This window comes from Daphnia pulicaria, chromosome 4 (assembly GCF_021234035.1).
Source record: "Daphnia pulicaria isolate SC F1-1A chromosome 4, SC_F0-13Bv2, whole genome shotgun sequence".
Taxonomy (NCBI): Eukaryota; Metazoa; Arthropoda; class Branchiopoda; order Diplostraca; family Daphniidae; genus Daphnia; species Daphnia pulicaria.
In genome coordinates this window covers 12,932,556-12,949,685 of record NC_060916.1, presented here as the reverse complement: position 1 = coordinate 12,949,685, position 17,130 = coordinate 12,932,556, and the positions used below count along the sequence as shown (strand labels likewise).

Sequence of the window (17,130 nt, the reverse complement as noted above, 5' to 3'; positions counted from 1 at the left end):
AAAACCAAACTACACTGAGAGAAAGGAGAGGAGACATTTTTTAATTAAATCGTTATCAGCAAATTGGGCAATAAAGAACGAATAGGAAAGATAACTGGTCCAGCTGATAAGGGAAAATCGAGTCTCTACCGTCTTTACAAATAGGAACAACAATTTGAATAGGAGTAGACTACCCAGAGCCACTTGTTGAATCCCACATGCGATGGGCTGTAGTATTCCAAGTTCAAAAAGGATTGGATTGATTGTATAGTAAGTGTATCACATTATGAACTTATAAATTTCTTTTTCAAAATGTATTGCTTTACGGGACAGTTACTGCGTTTATTCGAAGCAATTTTTTTTAAATCTTGCAATTGACTTTCATACGTAGATCTATGTTTATTCTATAACACTTTTATCTATATGCAGACACAGGCTGGTCTGACGATTTGTCCACTTTAATAGAGTGGCCGGTTTGAGGTTCGACTAAATACTGCAACAGGGAAAATAACTTTGTATTTGCAGTTTAAACCAATATTTCAACATTCTGCAAAAATCCGTTCACAGGTTCTTGGGTAAAAATCAATTGGCCTATTTTCTAGATATGGCAAGAATAAAAAAAACTAACGGGGAATTCTCGGGAATTCTATAATTATTTGATGAAAGCAAGTAAAGACACGGGATAAAAAAGAAACAACTTTGGCCTTGTTCATTTCTCGCAGAATCTAAAGATACGATCACAGGGATAAGGCTTTCACGAATCACGAAGAAGAATTCGATTATGAGCTTTTTTTAAAAGAAAAAGAAGCTTTGAAAAAGGGAGAGAAGGAAATTTTCGAATCGTCTAAATAAAAGAGCGGCGAAGAGTAAATTAATACTGTTCAGAAATCTTTCACATCAAGTCGAAGGAGTGAGTGATATCCTGCGATGAGGAACCGTACTAGTTAAAATTCATTTCAGCGTAACGCAAAACTTGACCAGATGAACTTGTTTTACATGACAAACAAGAATATATGTTTATTTTATTGTAATACCTTTTTTTCTTCAACAGAAGTTGCACAGCTTTTGGTGAACTTCGGACATGCCACCTAAAAGGAAAAACCCAGCAGAGACGGGACACGGTGTGTCTGCTGACCCAGTGGATCAAACCCAATCGATAGACGAGAATCCACTGGCAAAATCGACGGGGCTAAAAAGTTCCCTCCACGGTAATGTGTTCCAATTGAAACTTTTGGTGCTCTTCTTGATTCGGGGGATCAAAGCCAAATACCAGTTCAAGTTGGGGACGGAAATACCCGGAATGGGCGGGAAATTTGACGACTTGATTTTCAAGTACCAAGTGCCAGCTGACGAAGATTCTATGACGCAAGAAGTTCAAACCGAACGCTATCGTTACCTTCAGGCCAAACACAAACAGAACGAAGAAGCAGGACAAATCACGGCAGCTGAACTTCTGAACGACAATGAAGGTGAATTCAGTCTACCCAAATATTTCCGATCCTATTGTGATGAAGTCATTAATGGAATTAAAGGTTGTCTGCCTAACAATGTCCGGGACTGTATCATTTGCACTAATATTGGATTCGACGATGAATTGAAGCTTAATGAAAGAGGCATCGAGCTGCAACGTCTGAACGACTGGGATGAAATTTTAAACTTCGACAAAGTGTCCGACAAAAAATCGCCAATTCGTTACAAATTAAAGAAAACGAAAGCATTGCGCTGGGAAATGGCACAATGGTCGGCCGTTCACCTTCTGGCCAAAACATTGCTCGAAAAAGTAACCCATCAAAAAGAAATAGCACTAACCTCACCCATAGTCAAAAGTTACCACGTTGCTTTGGTTGAAGAGAATGTCATCGATAAAGAAAAGAAAAATCTTTGCTCAAAATTTTTGAAAGGAGATGATAGTCGTTTTCGGGAAATTCTTTCAGAGGTAACATTCATCCATTACTGGGAGAAACTAAATTTCAAATATGATGACAAGAAAAAGATTCGACACGATGGCAAAAATAAACTAATGTTTCAATTCAAAGAAACATTATTGAAAAATCTGTTGCCATATTATCCCAAGAACAAGAAACAAGAAATGGAAATGGATTTTTGCGTATTCGAGGATTTTTATGACGATCTAATCTCAGAGAACGTTCTTGAAGTGGCTGGAAAAACATGGAAAAAGAAACCTTTCAGCAAAAACTTTATAAAAGGAAAAGATTTAACGGAAAAAGGATTTCAATTTCGAGGGAAACTGCGCAACGCCGTTTTCATTCATTTCTGGAAAGATTTGAATTTTACACTCAGCGCAAATTTCGGCAGAAAAATAATCAGTACAGGCACACCGGATGAGAATAAATCGCTCAATGACTTGGTTGGAGAGAAGGAAATTGGCGATTTCTTGGACAAACTCGTCTTTGCCGTTCACACGCCCAACGAAGTGCAACTCGATGACATACTGAAACGGGAGGTGAGCGATCGCTACAGTCTGCACGAAAGTGACTTTCAGTCGGATTACATTTTGAGAAACATGTTGGACTGGTTCAAAAAGAAAGAATCAGAGTTTATGACATCGGCAGAAGGGATTTATATCTTGGAAAACGCAAAGAAGAAAATGAAGTCGTTGCGCTTGACGTCCGTGTCGATGGACTATCAGAGGAAGCTGAAGGAAAAGTGCGAATTTAAAAAGGAATCAATTCGACAAATGGCGGAAAACGGGAACGAGATAACGGAAAAACTAAAAGTGAGTCACTTTAATAAGGAATCAATAAAAGAAATGGTGAATAAGCTTAAGAAACTGCTGATTTCCGAGAATAAGGTCGAACGAATTACTTCTGAATTACCAAAGCGAACAGCTGTTAAAGTCATAGCAGCACTAAAAGAACTAAGACAAAGTATTTCACATGAGACTACCAGAGATGTGACAGCACCGGAAGAGACTTATTTTAAACGAAAAGACAGTTACTTAATGGCGCCATTTAGTGAAGTAAATAAGATAAAGAAGTATGAGAAATTCAAAAAAGCATTAAAATCAGACAGCTCTCATCATCTTTTGATTGTGATTTGTGAAGACGGTATTTCGACAGAAGGTGAAAATTACTATGAAGAACTTGTCAATGAAACAAGTAGTCCTAAAAAGGTGATAGTCATCAGTACCGAGGGTGTTGGAATAAAAGATGATTTAAAATTTACTGATTTTAGCAACGAGTTTAAAAAAACTTTACTCTCCACCCAAGTGTTATTTCAAGGGACGATACTTGCAGTAGCTGATCTGATCAAAAGGCATAAAGACCAAACTCTAGATGAATTAATTCAAAGTGGTGAACCGGAAAAGATTTTGAATTTAGATTCCATTGAGGAGCTGATGAAACATGAGAAATCTCAAATTCAAATTCCTTCTTTGAGCTCATCCCGGTTCGAAAAATCCCTTTACATTAAGAGGCAATTGTCATCCGCATTTCCACTCGACAATGAGTTTTGGGAAGAAGTTGCTAAGCAGCTGGACATGGAGACGAGCGGCGGATATTCTTTAGAAAAGCTTCAGGGTGAATGCGGAGTAAACAAACAAGGAGAAATCAAGTGGAAAGCCCCAATTGTCAATGACGAAGAAAAAACAAAAATTTGGAAAAAAATGAATTCTGTTTTAGAGAAAAGAAAATCGTTGGCTGTTCCACCGTCAACCACTTTAACAGAGGATAACTTGTCGATTCATCGTCATGAAAAAGAAAAAATTCCCGGGGTTGTAATAATATCCGGCGCTGCTGGATCAGGCAAGTCCAGTATTTTGTCGCATTACTACGAAGAAATTAAAGAAAAGGACCCAAATCATTGGGTGATTACAATCAATTTCACGGATCACGCCAAAGACTTTTTGAAATTAAACTCGTATGAAGTGAATCTATCAACCACTATTGAATGCATTTTAAATTTATCCATCGTCGTCGGCAACAGTCAGTTTGGTCGTTCCATGTTGAGGCGTCGTCTAAATTTGGGTGAGCGGATTACAGTTTTGTTCGACGGATTTGACGAAATCGTCAAAATTCAGTACCAAGAAACTGCCATTCGGATCATTAGTGTTCTTAGGGAAAACCAATCCGCTGGATTGTACGTGACTACCCGCTCCCATATGGCAAATAATCTACAATTCCGGTTGTCTCAATTGAATTTCGATCTCGAAAACTTTAGCAAAGAAGACCAAATCAATTATTTAACCTCCTTGTGGAAACGAAATTTTAGAGAAGACGTTGAAGACAATCTTCGCCATTTCGCTGAATTATTGGTCGATCGAATATCGAAAACTTTAAAGGACGGAGAACGAGCCTTCATCGGAATCCCGTTGCAGTGCAGAATCCTTGCCGAGTGTTTCGAGGAAGAAGTAAAAAATTCTGCTCAAAACCAATCGGAGCTAAATTCACTTGTCGAATCCATCGATCGGATGAATTTGGATGTGGCTGATCTTTATCGTTTACTTTTAACAAAGAAGCGCAAAATTTACGAAGATGAGAAAAAGGCTCTGTCGCAAAGCCACGACCTCGCTGATTCCCACGCTAATTCCGATATTGACAATTTAGAATCTTTCCTGAGAAAATTGGCCATCAAGACAATTGTTTCAACCAAGGAAGAAGTTCACGTTTTGTTGGGAACACAAGAAAACTCAATGAAATCCAAAAACGAACAGCGCAAGAACAAAACAAAACGAATGGATCACTCCGCTCGCTTTGGTTTGCTGGATGAAAACGCGGAGGGCAAGGTCCGCTTCTTGCATCGAACCTACGCCGAGTACATGATGGCCGAATATCTTTACACTGGATTTCTTCTCGACGACGACAAACGCAACAAACTGCTGGACTATGATTCCGCACGAAAGATGATTATTGACAAAATTTTGGTGAAGGAACAATACGATGGCGTCCAAGTGTTTTTCAATTCAATGTTAAAGGAAATTGTCGACCGAAATGAAGAATGGCACGAAAATATTAACAAAGGGGAGCTACCAGAGAGATTGAATAAATTAGCTGAAGATCTGTATCGCCAATTTCTCCGACAATACCAAAAACCTAACCTAAGAAATCCTGCAAATGCGTTACGAAATTCTGTAGTAAATGGAAAGGAACAAATATTTAATTTCTTGTGTGATTGTCTTGACGCAACTTTTGAAAAATCAACCGTCTCAAAAGCTGTGACAATCTCCTTTCTAACAGATTCGTGCGGGTTTAACTTCTTATTTTCGTTAAACCTTTTTCGTCATCAACACAGGATTTTTCGTAGATTTATTGCCTATTATCGTAGCCAGACGCAAAACGATGATACCACAAAAGAAACACTTAGATTTATTATTAAACTCATGAAAGGCTTTCCCATGTCTGGGTTGGACGAGTATTCTGACTGGAATGGATCAGAACAAAAACATTTAATGGATGACTTACTGGATTTTATGCTGGAGCATCAAAAAGCTATCGACCCTATTTTCCATTCGGACCGTGAGCATTACATGGAGCCCGTGTTTGCTATGATTATCTTCAACGAAAACTACGATAGTCATATACACAAATTGCTTAAGATTTTGTCGAATTCGAAATTTTATTCTAACGAAAATAATTTCTCAAATTTACTCAAGAATGTACTGCAGTCTGTTAAACGAAAACACAGGCCTAAGGATCGCATTGGAAAGACAATAACTATTTTACAAACACTTGGACGACAAGATGTATTGATTAGAATGTATGGCCTATTCCTCACAATGGAACCTGATGCTTTTAAAGCTAACTACCCCGCATCAAATCACTACGAAATTTCACACCTAAAAACGAATCTTTCTTCTTGGCTGAAATCGGACTCTTATCGCATGACCCATATTCATCAAGCAGCTTTTCACGGAGACACAGTAGCAATAGAGAAAATACTAACAATAGTCAAGGAAATTATGATTGATGAAGCCGATCCAGAACTTAGAGAAAAAGCCGAGCAAGTCGTAAGAATCATGTCTCACGACATTTTTGGCTTCACGCCGTTCTATCTAGCAGCCGCCTGCGGCCACGAAAACTTTTATCGCAACATGCTGGCGTTTCTAAAGGATGTCGATCCCGGTACACCACAACGAATATCGGACAACTTTCAAACATATTTGACTGCCACCGACGGATTTGTCTTTCATGCTCTTTCAGACGCCATGGAGTCGGAAAACTTAAATATGTTCAAAACGATTCTAAACGCTGTAAAAACAGTTTTGGGACAAGATTGTTTACTGCATTTGCTGAAATCAAAATCCCGAGAAAACAAGGGTAAAATTAGGTACGATCATTTCCCAGTCAATAGCTGGCCGACCACAATATTTGGTGTCGCCAGCCGTTACGCCGAATTGTTTCACAGTCTAGCCAAAATTGTCGTTCATCAGGAAGGTGGCAATCATAATTATCAAGATTTTAATGACTTGGTGTTCAATTTGCTCAAAACAGATCATTTTTATCACTTCACGCTCAAACACGTCAACGCGGACATCCTCCAAGGAATGCTATCGCTAAAGGGTGCCAATGACTGGACGAAACGACTTCTAGACATAGACGGATTTCTTGTTGACGGATTTTACTTGTTGTCAAACAAACTCATCAAGAATTTTCAAGAAGAACAACTCAAACAATTAATTGAGGTTTTGATTTTCAGTAACAAAGCAGATAAAAGTCTCTGGAGCAAAATAATTAAATCGGCTGAATCTAATATTCCAAGCGAAGAAAATATTTCTTTATTTTTAAAATGTGTGTCGGAAAAACTCGGCGAAAGTTTTGTAGTGAAACTTGTAACTCACGATGATGGGGACGTAACAATTTGCTCAGATAAGCTCACCAACTGCATGTTTGCCCATTTGTCAATGGAAGGACAAGAAGAAGTGAAACGGCATTGGAAGCAGATCGCGGCTCCAAAGATCAACGAAATCTTTTTCGAACCGACGTCAAAGAACTTTTGGCTCAACAAAGAACGCATATTTAAGAATCCAGATGTTGTATCCAAAATTTACTTGAAATATGGCAGCGATGCTCAACTCTCGGATTTCGTCAGAGTCGTCACGTCCTTACATAATGTGGAAGAAAATAAGCAGTGCAGTGTGTGGGGAAATGTCTTTAAACACGATAGAGATATGAAATGGACAACATGCAAAATCTTAAAACACGTAGCGGAGAGAGAGACAATTTTTGGCCAAAATGCTACAAAAACACTTTTGCTTCATAAAATTGACGAAGAGCCCCTCATACTTGAAATAGCTTCATCATGGAAATTTAATGTTGATTCGGTGCTACCAGCAATGTTGAGCCATTTACCAAACGAGATCCAAGACGAGATGCAACAGTATCTAAGGGAACATGGGCCTAAATTAGTCGACAAAGCATTTTCTAACCCGTCGTTATTGATGGCTTATGGTCACTCATACACACGTTTGAATAGTTTACTTTTTCTCCTTAGCTATTGCAATGAAAATCAACTTCAACTGTTTTTCGAGAAAATCACCCGTCTGCGAGACACCGTAAAAAAGACTAGTATCTGGGGTGAATTATTTCTTTGTGGTAGTGAGCAAGATGACGTAACAATGATGAACAAATTTTTGGGATGCGTCTCTAAGAAGTTAGGCTCAAAAACGGTCAAAAAGTTGATCCTTCACGCTGATGAAGGCAAAGATGCCGTCATATTGCACATAGCATCGCGTGGAGAAGACCAAATGGTGGACACAATGCTCAACTATTTGGATGATGTCGAAGATCGAAAAAAGGTCCAACGTAAAGTGGATAAATACCTGCGCAAAAAGTTTGAAGCCCCGGAAAGGAAAGATGCTTTTCGCTGTTGAAAAGGCAAAGCAAGAACAATAAAGAAATATATTCCTTGGATGGTAAACATTTGGGTTCTTTTACCAATTCAGCTTACATACTGATAAGCCAATCATGTTATTTGTATGCTTTAGCAGTTCTCTCTCTTGTTCTCACAAATAAAATTCCTGTAACAGATTAACAAATGTTGCTCATCTTTATTTAAACTTTTAACAGTGAAAGTATGAAGTAACAAAATACAGGATCGTAAAATGTAGCATCCCGTAAAATGTGACGTACTTTTGCAACAGTTTAAAAATAAAAATGTTTACGTAAAGAATAAAAAATAAAAAAATTAATACCAGGAGAAAGTCCCTTTTTAACTGACATTTAGATGTGGTCATGTGAAAATTCTTTAAAACAATATACAGAAATGAAAAACGTGAAAAGGATAAAAGTGTTGTAAATAAAGCTAAAGACAATGGTCATACATTATTTCATTTTCGGATTAAATTTAGTCAAGACGAATATAAGGAACTTAAATGTTGCTAGCAAGTAAGAGCATTGTCAAACAACCTTGACTCAAATTTCAAAGATAAAATGGGAAATAACTTTGTGGAAAAGTCGCTGAATGCAAGCGAGAAAACAGTTATTTAAAAAAAAACCTCAAAGTAAATGTATCTAGTAATAGTCGACACAATAAAAGAAAAATTTCGGAAATATCTATTGATTAGCCCTGCATTGAAACTTGAAGTCTGAAAAAGAACACTCCAATTGGTTGTGCTAAGATTCTAATAGGCTTTTTTAAAAAATCCTACAACTTGGCTTGCAATGGTAGTGGAGGATTATTGGCCAGGCTCTGCAGTTTCATAGCAAGGCCCATGTCTCCTTGCACTTTAATGCGTCTTGTTAGCAAAGCTCTAGCTGCAGTCAAAGTTCCATTAAATAGCTTCATTAAATCATCGTCCGATATGCTGATTGTCGTATCACCCTTGACCTCTGCAACAACAAAGAAACGACGCCATCGAGATTCGCGGTCTTATTCAATTGATGTTTTTAATAAATAAAAAAAACAAAACAATATCACCGGGTTCAGCAATCCTAACGGAGCCACTGTTATTTTTCGCATCGATTATCCACGACACTTCAACTTTATTCTTTCCCGTCACTTTGACAAGGATCACTCCTCCCACCTTCTTGGTAAGTTCGGCTCCGTTTTCGGCCAAAGTTTGCTGCACTAGCTCAAACACATCCGACGAGTTGAAGCCCTCAACGCGAACACTCTCCGAAACCTGAATCAATGCCCACGTTGAAATCAAACAATCAATTTCAAACGAAACGTGGCATTAAGCGAATGGATATCATTGTTGCTCAGGTAGTGCGGAACAGAGTCAATTATTGGCGCGAAAATGTTAACAACTAACCTGTTCTATGGCCATTTTGTACGATACAACGGTATTGAGTGCAAGCTAGCAATGAGACGCCTAACCGGATTGCCACGAAACAGCCAAGTCAAAAGCTGTTCGGGCAAACGCCTTTACACGATGGTACAAGAAATTACATCTTGCAACCGCCAGCAATCGAATGTTGAATATATACGTCAGCAAGATAAAAAGGCGACAAGCAGCTTTACTTGTTTATTGGCGATAAGATTATCAGCCAACTTTTATAGTGCGAGTCAACTTTTTGTTTCTACTTAAAGAAACCTTATTTGAAAAAGAAATAAACCCTGAAACTAAAAAAAAAAAAGTTGAGAAAATAAAAGGAGGAAAAAAAGATGACGTGATGAAACACTGGGATTCGTCATAAAATTTGGCAGACAAAAAAGTAACGGACTGCATTTCAACACACTGATTGCGAAAAAAGCTCAAGTCTAAAAACCAAACTACACAGAGAGAAAGGAGAGGAGACATTTTTTAATTAAATCGTTATCAGCAAATTGGGCAATAACGTGAAGTAAAAAAAAACGAATAGGAAAGATAACTGATCCCGCTGATAAGAGAAAATTGAGTCTCAACCGTCTTTACAAATAGGAACAAAAATTTGAATAGGAGTAGACTACCCAGAGCCACTTGTTGAATCCCACATGCGATGGGCTGTTGTAGCACTCGGTTTTACTGTGGAAAAATATTCCAAGTTCAAAAAGGATTGGATTGATTGTATAGTAAGTGTATCACATTATGAACTTATAAATTTCTTTTTCAAAATGTATTGCTAGTTTTACGACATTTATTTGAAGCAAATTATTATTATTTTTTTAACTTGCAATTGAATTTTTTAATTTCTTTGTAATAACACTTTTATCTATATGCACACACAAGGAGGTCTGACAATTTGTCCAGTTTAATAGAGTGGCCGGTTTGAGGATCGACTATAAATACTGCAATAGGGAAAATAACTTTGCATTTGATATTTAGAACAAATATCAACATTTTGGGTCGAAATCAATAGGCCTAGATTCTAAATTTGACAAAAGAAGGCAAAAAAAAAAAACTTTCAAGTTTTTGAAGAAAGCAAGTACAAATAAGGACAAAAAAAGAAACAACTTTGGCCTTGTTCATTTCTCGCAGAATCTAAATTTTACGATCACAGGGCAAAGGCTTTTAAAGAGGCAAAGAGTTTTTAAAAAAGAAAAATGAAGCTTTGAAAAAGGGAGACGAAGGAAATTTTTGAATCGACTACATAAAAGACCGGCGAAGAGTAAATTGATACTGCTATAAGAAATCTTTCACATCAAGTCGAAGGAGTGATATCCTGCGATGAGGAACCGTACTAGTTAAAATTCATTTCAGCGTAACGCAAAACTTCTATTTATTTATTTTATTATTATCTTTTTTTTTAACAGAAGTTGTACAGCTCATATATTCTGCTTTTGATGAACTTTGGACATGCCACCTAAAAGGAAAAACCCAGCAGAGACGGGACACGGTGCGTCTGCTGACCCTGTGGATGAAACCCAATCCAACAACGAGAATCCACCGGCAAAATCGACGGGAACTGGGTTAAAAAATTCCCTCCACGGTAATGTGTTCCAATTGAAACTTTTGGTGCTCTTCTTGATTCGGGGGATCAAAGCCAAATACCAGTTCAAGTTGGGGACGGAAATACCCGGAATGGGCGGGAAATTTGACGACTTGATTTTCAAGTACCAAGTGCCAGCTGATGAAGATTCGATGACGCAAGAAGTTCAAACCGAACGCTATCGTTACCTGCAGGCCAAACACAAACAGAACGAAGAAACGGGAAAAATCACGGCAGCTGAACTTCTGAACGACAACGATGGGGAATTCAGTCTACCCAAATATTTCCGATCTTATTATGGTGAAGTCATTAATGGAATTAAAGGTTGTCTGCCTAACAATGTCCGGGACTGCATCATTTGCACTAATGTTGGATTCGAAAATGAGACGAAGCTTAAAGAGGCTGGCATCGAGCTGCTACGACTGGACGACAAGGATGAAATTTTAACTTTCGACAAAGTCTCCGACGCAAAATCGCCAATGCGATACAAATTAAAGAAAACGGAAAACCTGCTACGGAAAATGTTACAATGGACCGACATCCATCTTTTGGCCAAGACTATATTCGATTACGCCACAGGTAATAAAAAATTTGCCATCATCTCTGCCATATTCAAAAGTTACCACGTTGCTTTGGTCAATGAAAATGTTATTGATAAAAAGAAGCGAAAACTTTGTGCAAAATTTTTGGAAGGAAACAGTCACTTCCGTGAAATTCTTTCCGAGATAACATTCGTTAACTACTTGAAGAAACTAAATTTTAAATATGATTATAGGAAAAAGATTCGAGTTGACGGCCCAAAGAAATTACTAAATGAATTCGAAGAAAAATCGTTAGAAAATCTTTTGCCAAAGTATCCCAAAAATAAGACAGAGTCAATGGAAATGGATTTTCGCGTTTTCGAGGATTTCTTTGACGATTTAGTGTCAGAAAATATCATTGACGCAGTTGAAGGAAAGACAAACAAGAAACCCTTCACCGCAAAATTTATCGAAGGAAAAGATTTATCGGATAAAGGATCGGAATTTCGAGGGAAACTGCGCAACGCCGTTTTTATTCATTTCTGGAAAGATTTGACTTTTACACTCAGCGCAAATTTCGGCAGAAAAATAATCAGTACAGGCACGCCAGATGAGAATAAATCGCTCAATGACTTGGTTGGAGAGAAAGAAATTGGCGATTACTTGGACAAACTCGTTTTTGCCGTTCACACACCCAACGAAGTGCAACTCGATGACACACTAAAAAAAGAGTTGGACGATCGTTACAGTCTTCACGAAAATGACTTTCAGTCGGATTACATTTTGAGAAACCTGTTGGACTGGTTCAAGAAGAAAGAATCGACTTTCATGACATCAGCAGAAGGGATTAATATCTTGGAAAATGCAAAGAAGAAAATGAAGTCGTTGCGCTTGACGGCCGTGTCGATTGACTATCAGAGGAAGCTGAAGGCAGTGTGCGGATTCAATGAGGAATCAATTCAAGAAATGGCGGAAAAGCTGAAGCAACTGCTGATTTCTGAGAATAAAGATGAACGAATAATTTCTGAATTACCAAAGCGAACGGCTGTTAAAGTCATAGCAGCACTAAAGAAACTCAGACGAATCGTTTCACATGAGACTCCCAGAAATAATGTGACAGCAGAAGAGACTTATTTTAAACAAAAAGACAGTTACTTAATGGCGCCATTTAGTGAAGTAAATAAGATAAAGAAGTATGAGAAATTCAAAAAAGCATTAAAATCAGACACCTCTCATCATCTTTTGATTGTGATTTGTGAAGAAGGTATTTCGACAGAAGGTGAAAATTACTATGAAGAACTTGTCAATGAAACAAGTAGTCCTAAAAAGGTGATTGTCATCAGTAGCGAGGGTGTTGGAATAAAAGATGATTTGAAATTTACTGATTTTAGCAAAGAGTTTAAACAAAGGTTACTCTCCAAACAAGTATTTTTTCAAGGAGCGATACTTGCAGTGGCTGATCTGATCAAAAGGCATAAAGACCAAACTCTAGATGAATTAATTCAAAGTGGTGAACCAGAAAAAATTTTTGATTTGGATTCAGTTGAGGAGCTGATCAAACAAGAAAATTCTCAAATTCAAATTCCTTCCTTAAGCTCATCCCGGTTCGAAAAATCCCTTTACATTAAAAGGCAATTGTCATCCGCATTTCCATTCGACAACGAGTTTTGGGAAGAAGTTGCTAAGCAGCTGGACATTGAGACGAGCGGCGGATATTCTCTAGAAAAACTTCAGGGTGAATGCGGAGTAAACAAACAAGGAGAAATCGAGTGGAATGACCCAATTGTTAATGACGAACAAAAGACAAAAATTTGGAAAAAAATTAATTCTGTCATCGAGAAAAGAAAATCGTTGACTGTTCCACAGTCAAATATTCTAACAGACGATAACTTGTCGATTCATCGTCATGAAAAAGAATTTCCTCCGGTTGTAATCATTGTCGGCGTTGCTGGATCGGGCAAGTCCAGCATTTTGTCGCATTACTACGAAGAAATTAAAGAAAAGGACCCAAATCATTGGGTGATTACAATCAATTTCACGGATCACGCCAAAAACTTTTTGAAATTAAACTCGTATGAAGTGAATCTATCAACCACTATTGAAAGTCTTGAAAACTTATCCGTCGTCGTCGGCAACAGTCGGTTTGGTCGTTCATTGTTGAGGCGTCGTCTAAATTTGGGTAAGCGGATTACAATTTTGTTCGACGGATTTGATGAAATCGTCAAAAGTCAGTACCAAGAAACTGCCATTCGGGTCATTAGTGTTCTTAAGGAAAACAAATGCGCTGCATTATTATACGTGACTACCCGCTCTCATATGGCCAGTAATCTACAATTCCGGTTATCGCAGTTGACTTATGACCTCGAAAACTTTAACAAAGAAGACCAAATCAATTATTTAACCTCCTTGTGGAAACTTAATTTGAGAGAAGACGTTAAAGACAACCTTCGTCATTTCGCTGAATTGTTGGTCGATCGAATATCGAAAACTTTAAAGGACGGAGAACGAGCCTTCATCGGAATCCCGTTGCAGTGCAGAATCCTTGCCGAATGTTTTGAGGCGGACGTTCAAAATTCTGTTCAAAACCAATCGGAGCTCAATTCACTTATCGAATCCATCGATCGGATGAATTTGGATGTGGCTAATCTTTATCGTTTGCTCATAAAAAAGAAGCGAAAAATTTACAAAAAAGAGAAAAAGGCTCTGTCGGAATCCCAAGACCTCACTGATTCCCACGTTAAATTCGATATTAAACATTTAGAATCTTTCCTGAGAAAATTGGCCATCAAGACAATTGTTTCAACAAAGGAAGAAGTTCACATTTTGTTGGGAACACCAGAAAACCCAATGAAATCCGAAAACGAACAGCGCGATAAAATCGCAAAACGAATGGATCACTCTGCTCGATTTGGTTTGCTAGATGAAAACGCGGAGGGAAAGGTACGCTTCTTACACCGAACTTACGCCGAGTACATGATGGCCGAACATCTTTACACTGGATTTCTTCTCGACGACGACAAACGCAACAAACTGCTTGACTTTGATTCCGCACGAAAGTTAATTATTGACAGCATTTTTGCTAAGGAACAATACGATGGCGTCCAAGTGTTTTTCAATTCCATGTTAAAAGAAATTGTCGATCAAAATGAAGAATGGCATGCAAATATTAACAATGGTGAGCTACCAGAGAGATTATTTAAATTGTCGGAGGTATTATATCGTCAATTCCTCCGCCAAATTCGGAAGCCGTATACAAAAAAGCACCCAAATGCGCTTCTTTTTTCAGTCATGAACAGGAACGAAAAAATATTTCAATTCTTGTGTGACTGTCTTGATGCAACTTTCAACCAATCAGACGTTTTACGAGCGATGACAATTGCTTTCCTAACAGACTACACAATAGAAAATTTCGTTTTTACATTAAAAGTCTTTCGTCACCAAAGTATTGATGTTTTTCGACGATATATTGGATATTACGATTCTGATTGGCAGGATGATTATGGAAAACCTCACGCGGAAACATTGATGGAAAAAATTTTTCGTGGATTTCCTATCACTGACATGGAGGATTCGAATTGGAATGCAAAAGAACAACAAATTATGATAGAATGTTTGCTGGATTTAATGGATAAAAAACAAAGGGCTGTTTGCAATGTTTTCCAACCGTGGAAAGAATATTATGTGGAACCCCTTTTAGCCCTGCTAATATTGAACGAAAACTACGAAAATTATCTAATCAAATTTATTATGATTTTATCACAGACGACTGCATATTCAAACGACTCTACATTGGTGACCTTCATCAAAAACGTTTGCTCGTCTGTTGTAGGAAAAATTCGACAAGGAAGAGGAAGACGTCTTTTGAAGATATTATACAGAGAACGAGAGAATCTGGCGATTAAAGTATTCGGTCTATTATTCTCAATGGAGCCTGAAAACTTTCAAAATCATTTTCAACCTTGTTCACTGGAAACGAGTGATATAATCAAAACAAATGAAATCCTACATTTTTTGTTAGTACGGGATTTGTTTGGTATTACTCCTCTTCACCGAGCAGCCTTCAACAACGAAATTGATACAATCGAGAAAATACTATTACTAATTCAGGAAAATTTGACACGTGGAGATGATAGGTACAAAACAATGGCCGAGCAAATGGTGAACGTCATGTGCTACGATGAGAACGGTTTCACGCCATTCTACGTGGCCGCCGCCCGTGGAAACGAAATCATCTATTGCAAAATGCTACTCTTTCTAAAAAAATTTTACGAGAAGCAAAATACATCTGACACACTTGAAAAAATATTGACTGCACCAAATGGATTTGTCCACCATGCTCTTTCAGACGCCATGGAATCAGAAAACCTTGAAATGTTTCAAGTGATTCTGAGTTCTGTCAAGAACATTTTGGGACAAACCACTCTGTTAAATTTACTCAAATCAGACTCCCGGGACAACAAAAGTAAAAATCGGGATGATATACTTGAAACTTGGAGTGGCACAATAGTTGGGGTTGCATGCCGTTACAAGGATTTGTTTCAAACACTGGCCGAAATTGTAGTCAAGCAGAAAGATAATAGTAGTGAGGCTTACCAGAACTGGAATGACTTGATTTTCCACCTCATCGAATCAGAAGAATTTAACAGTTTCACACTTAAATATGTCAGCTCCGAAATTCTCCAAGGAATGTTGTCGCAGAAGGATTCCAACGAATGGATAAAACGTCTATTAGACATCGATATTTTGGAAGGATTCCAAGCGTTGTCAAGTCGTCTTATTAAGAACTTTACTGAAGATCAATTAAAAGAGCTGATTACGATGTTGACCCATTCCTTTTCAGATAAATATGGCTGCTATTGGTGTAAGTTAACTGAATTACTTCCTTTATTCAAACATTTTAATGAGAATGATGCAATTTCAAAATTTTTAAAATGTGTATCGGATAAACTCGGTGAAAGTTTCGTCTACAAATTGGTGACTCACGACGATGTTACGATTCCCTCAAAGGCGCTGGTAAATTTTTTATTACCTCATTTGTCCAAGGAAAGACAGGAAGAGGCGAAACAAAATTGGAAGATAAATTCACCTGCAAAAATCGACGACATCTTCTTTACTCCGACATCAAAGATTTTCTGGCTCAACGTTAGTCCAAAAATCAGATATTTAGAAGACATCATATGGTATTATTTAGACCACGGTAACAATGCTCAACTTAAGGACTTCATCAAAACCGTTACGTCCTTACACTCTATTGGCAAGAAACAGCGCAGTATGTGGAGTTACGTATTTGAAAACGACCTAGTAACGAACAAAATAATAAAACACGTGTCGGAGAACACGGAAACTTTTGGCGTTGATGCCGCTAAAACTCTTTTATTTCATATCGTCGACGAAGACCCACGCTATTCAAACGCTATATGGTGGAAGAAAGATGTTGATGAATTGATAGCTCAATTACCAGAAGTGATCCAACAAGGAATTCGGCAATATATTCAAGAACATGCATTTGGATTAATCGAACAACTATTTCAAAATCCCAGCTGGTTAATTCCGTGTGACCAGTCAGAAACAATATTGAATACATTAGCTTTTATGGTCAATTACAGTAATGAAAATCAACTCCAACAGTTTATCCAACACATTACGGCCTTACATAAATCAGAGAAAAGTAAAAGCATTTGGTATGGGCTATTTCGTTATGAGGTCGAGGAAGACTACATCAGAATGATGGACAAGTTCTTAAAAAGTGTCTATCAGAAACTAGGTTCCAGTGCGGTGAAAAAGCTGTTACTTCATGTTGATGACGGTAAAAAAGTTGATAA

The 17,130-nt window shown here is 37.8% G+C and overlaps 2 protein-coding genes across 3 annotated transcripts in view; both read right to left on the bottom strand.

Moving 5' to 3' along the window:
* LOC124337228 (peroxisomal multifunctional enzyme A-like) overlaps window positions 1–9,297 on the bottom strand; it is a 35,456-nt gene extending 26,159 nt beyond the window's left edge. The window contains exons 1-3 of one of the 2 annotated variants that reach the window (XM_046791332.1): window positions 9,191–9,296; window positions 8,854–9,058; window positions 8,260–8,765 (exon numbers count right to left, since the gene is read on the bottom strand). In XM_046791332.1, the coding sequence (XP_046647288.1) occupies window positions 8,581–8,765; window positions 8,854–9,058; window positions 9,191–9,205 (405 nt within the window). In that variant the 5' untranslated portion in view covers window positions 9,206–9,296 and the 3' untranslated portion in view covers window positions 8,260–8,580. Of the gene's footprint in view, window positions 1–8,259; window positions 8,766–8,853; window positions 9,059–9,190 lie in introns of those variants that run through there. The other variant, XM_046791333.1, reaches the window with a different exon arrangement.
* The window catches only part of LOC124337282 (histone H4-like), a 116,761-nt gene that overhangs the window by 60,445 nt on the left and 39,186 nt on the right, over window positions 1–17,130 (bottom strand). The gene's annotated exons all lie outside the window — the stretch shown is intronic.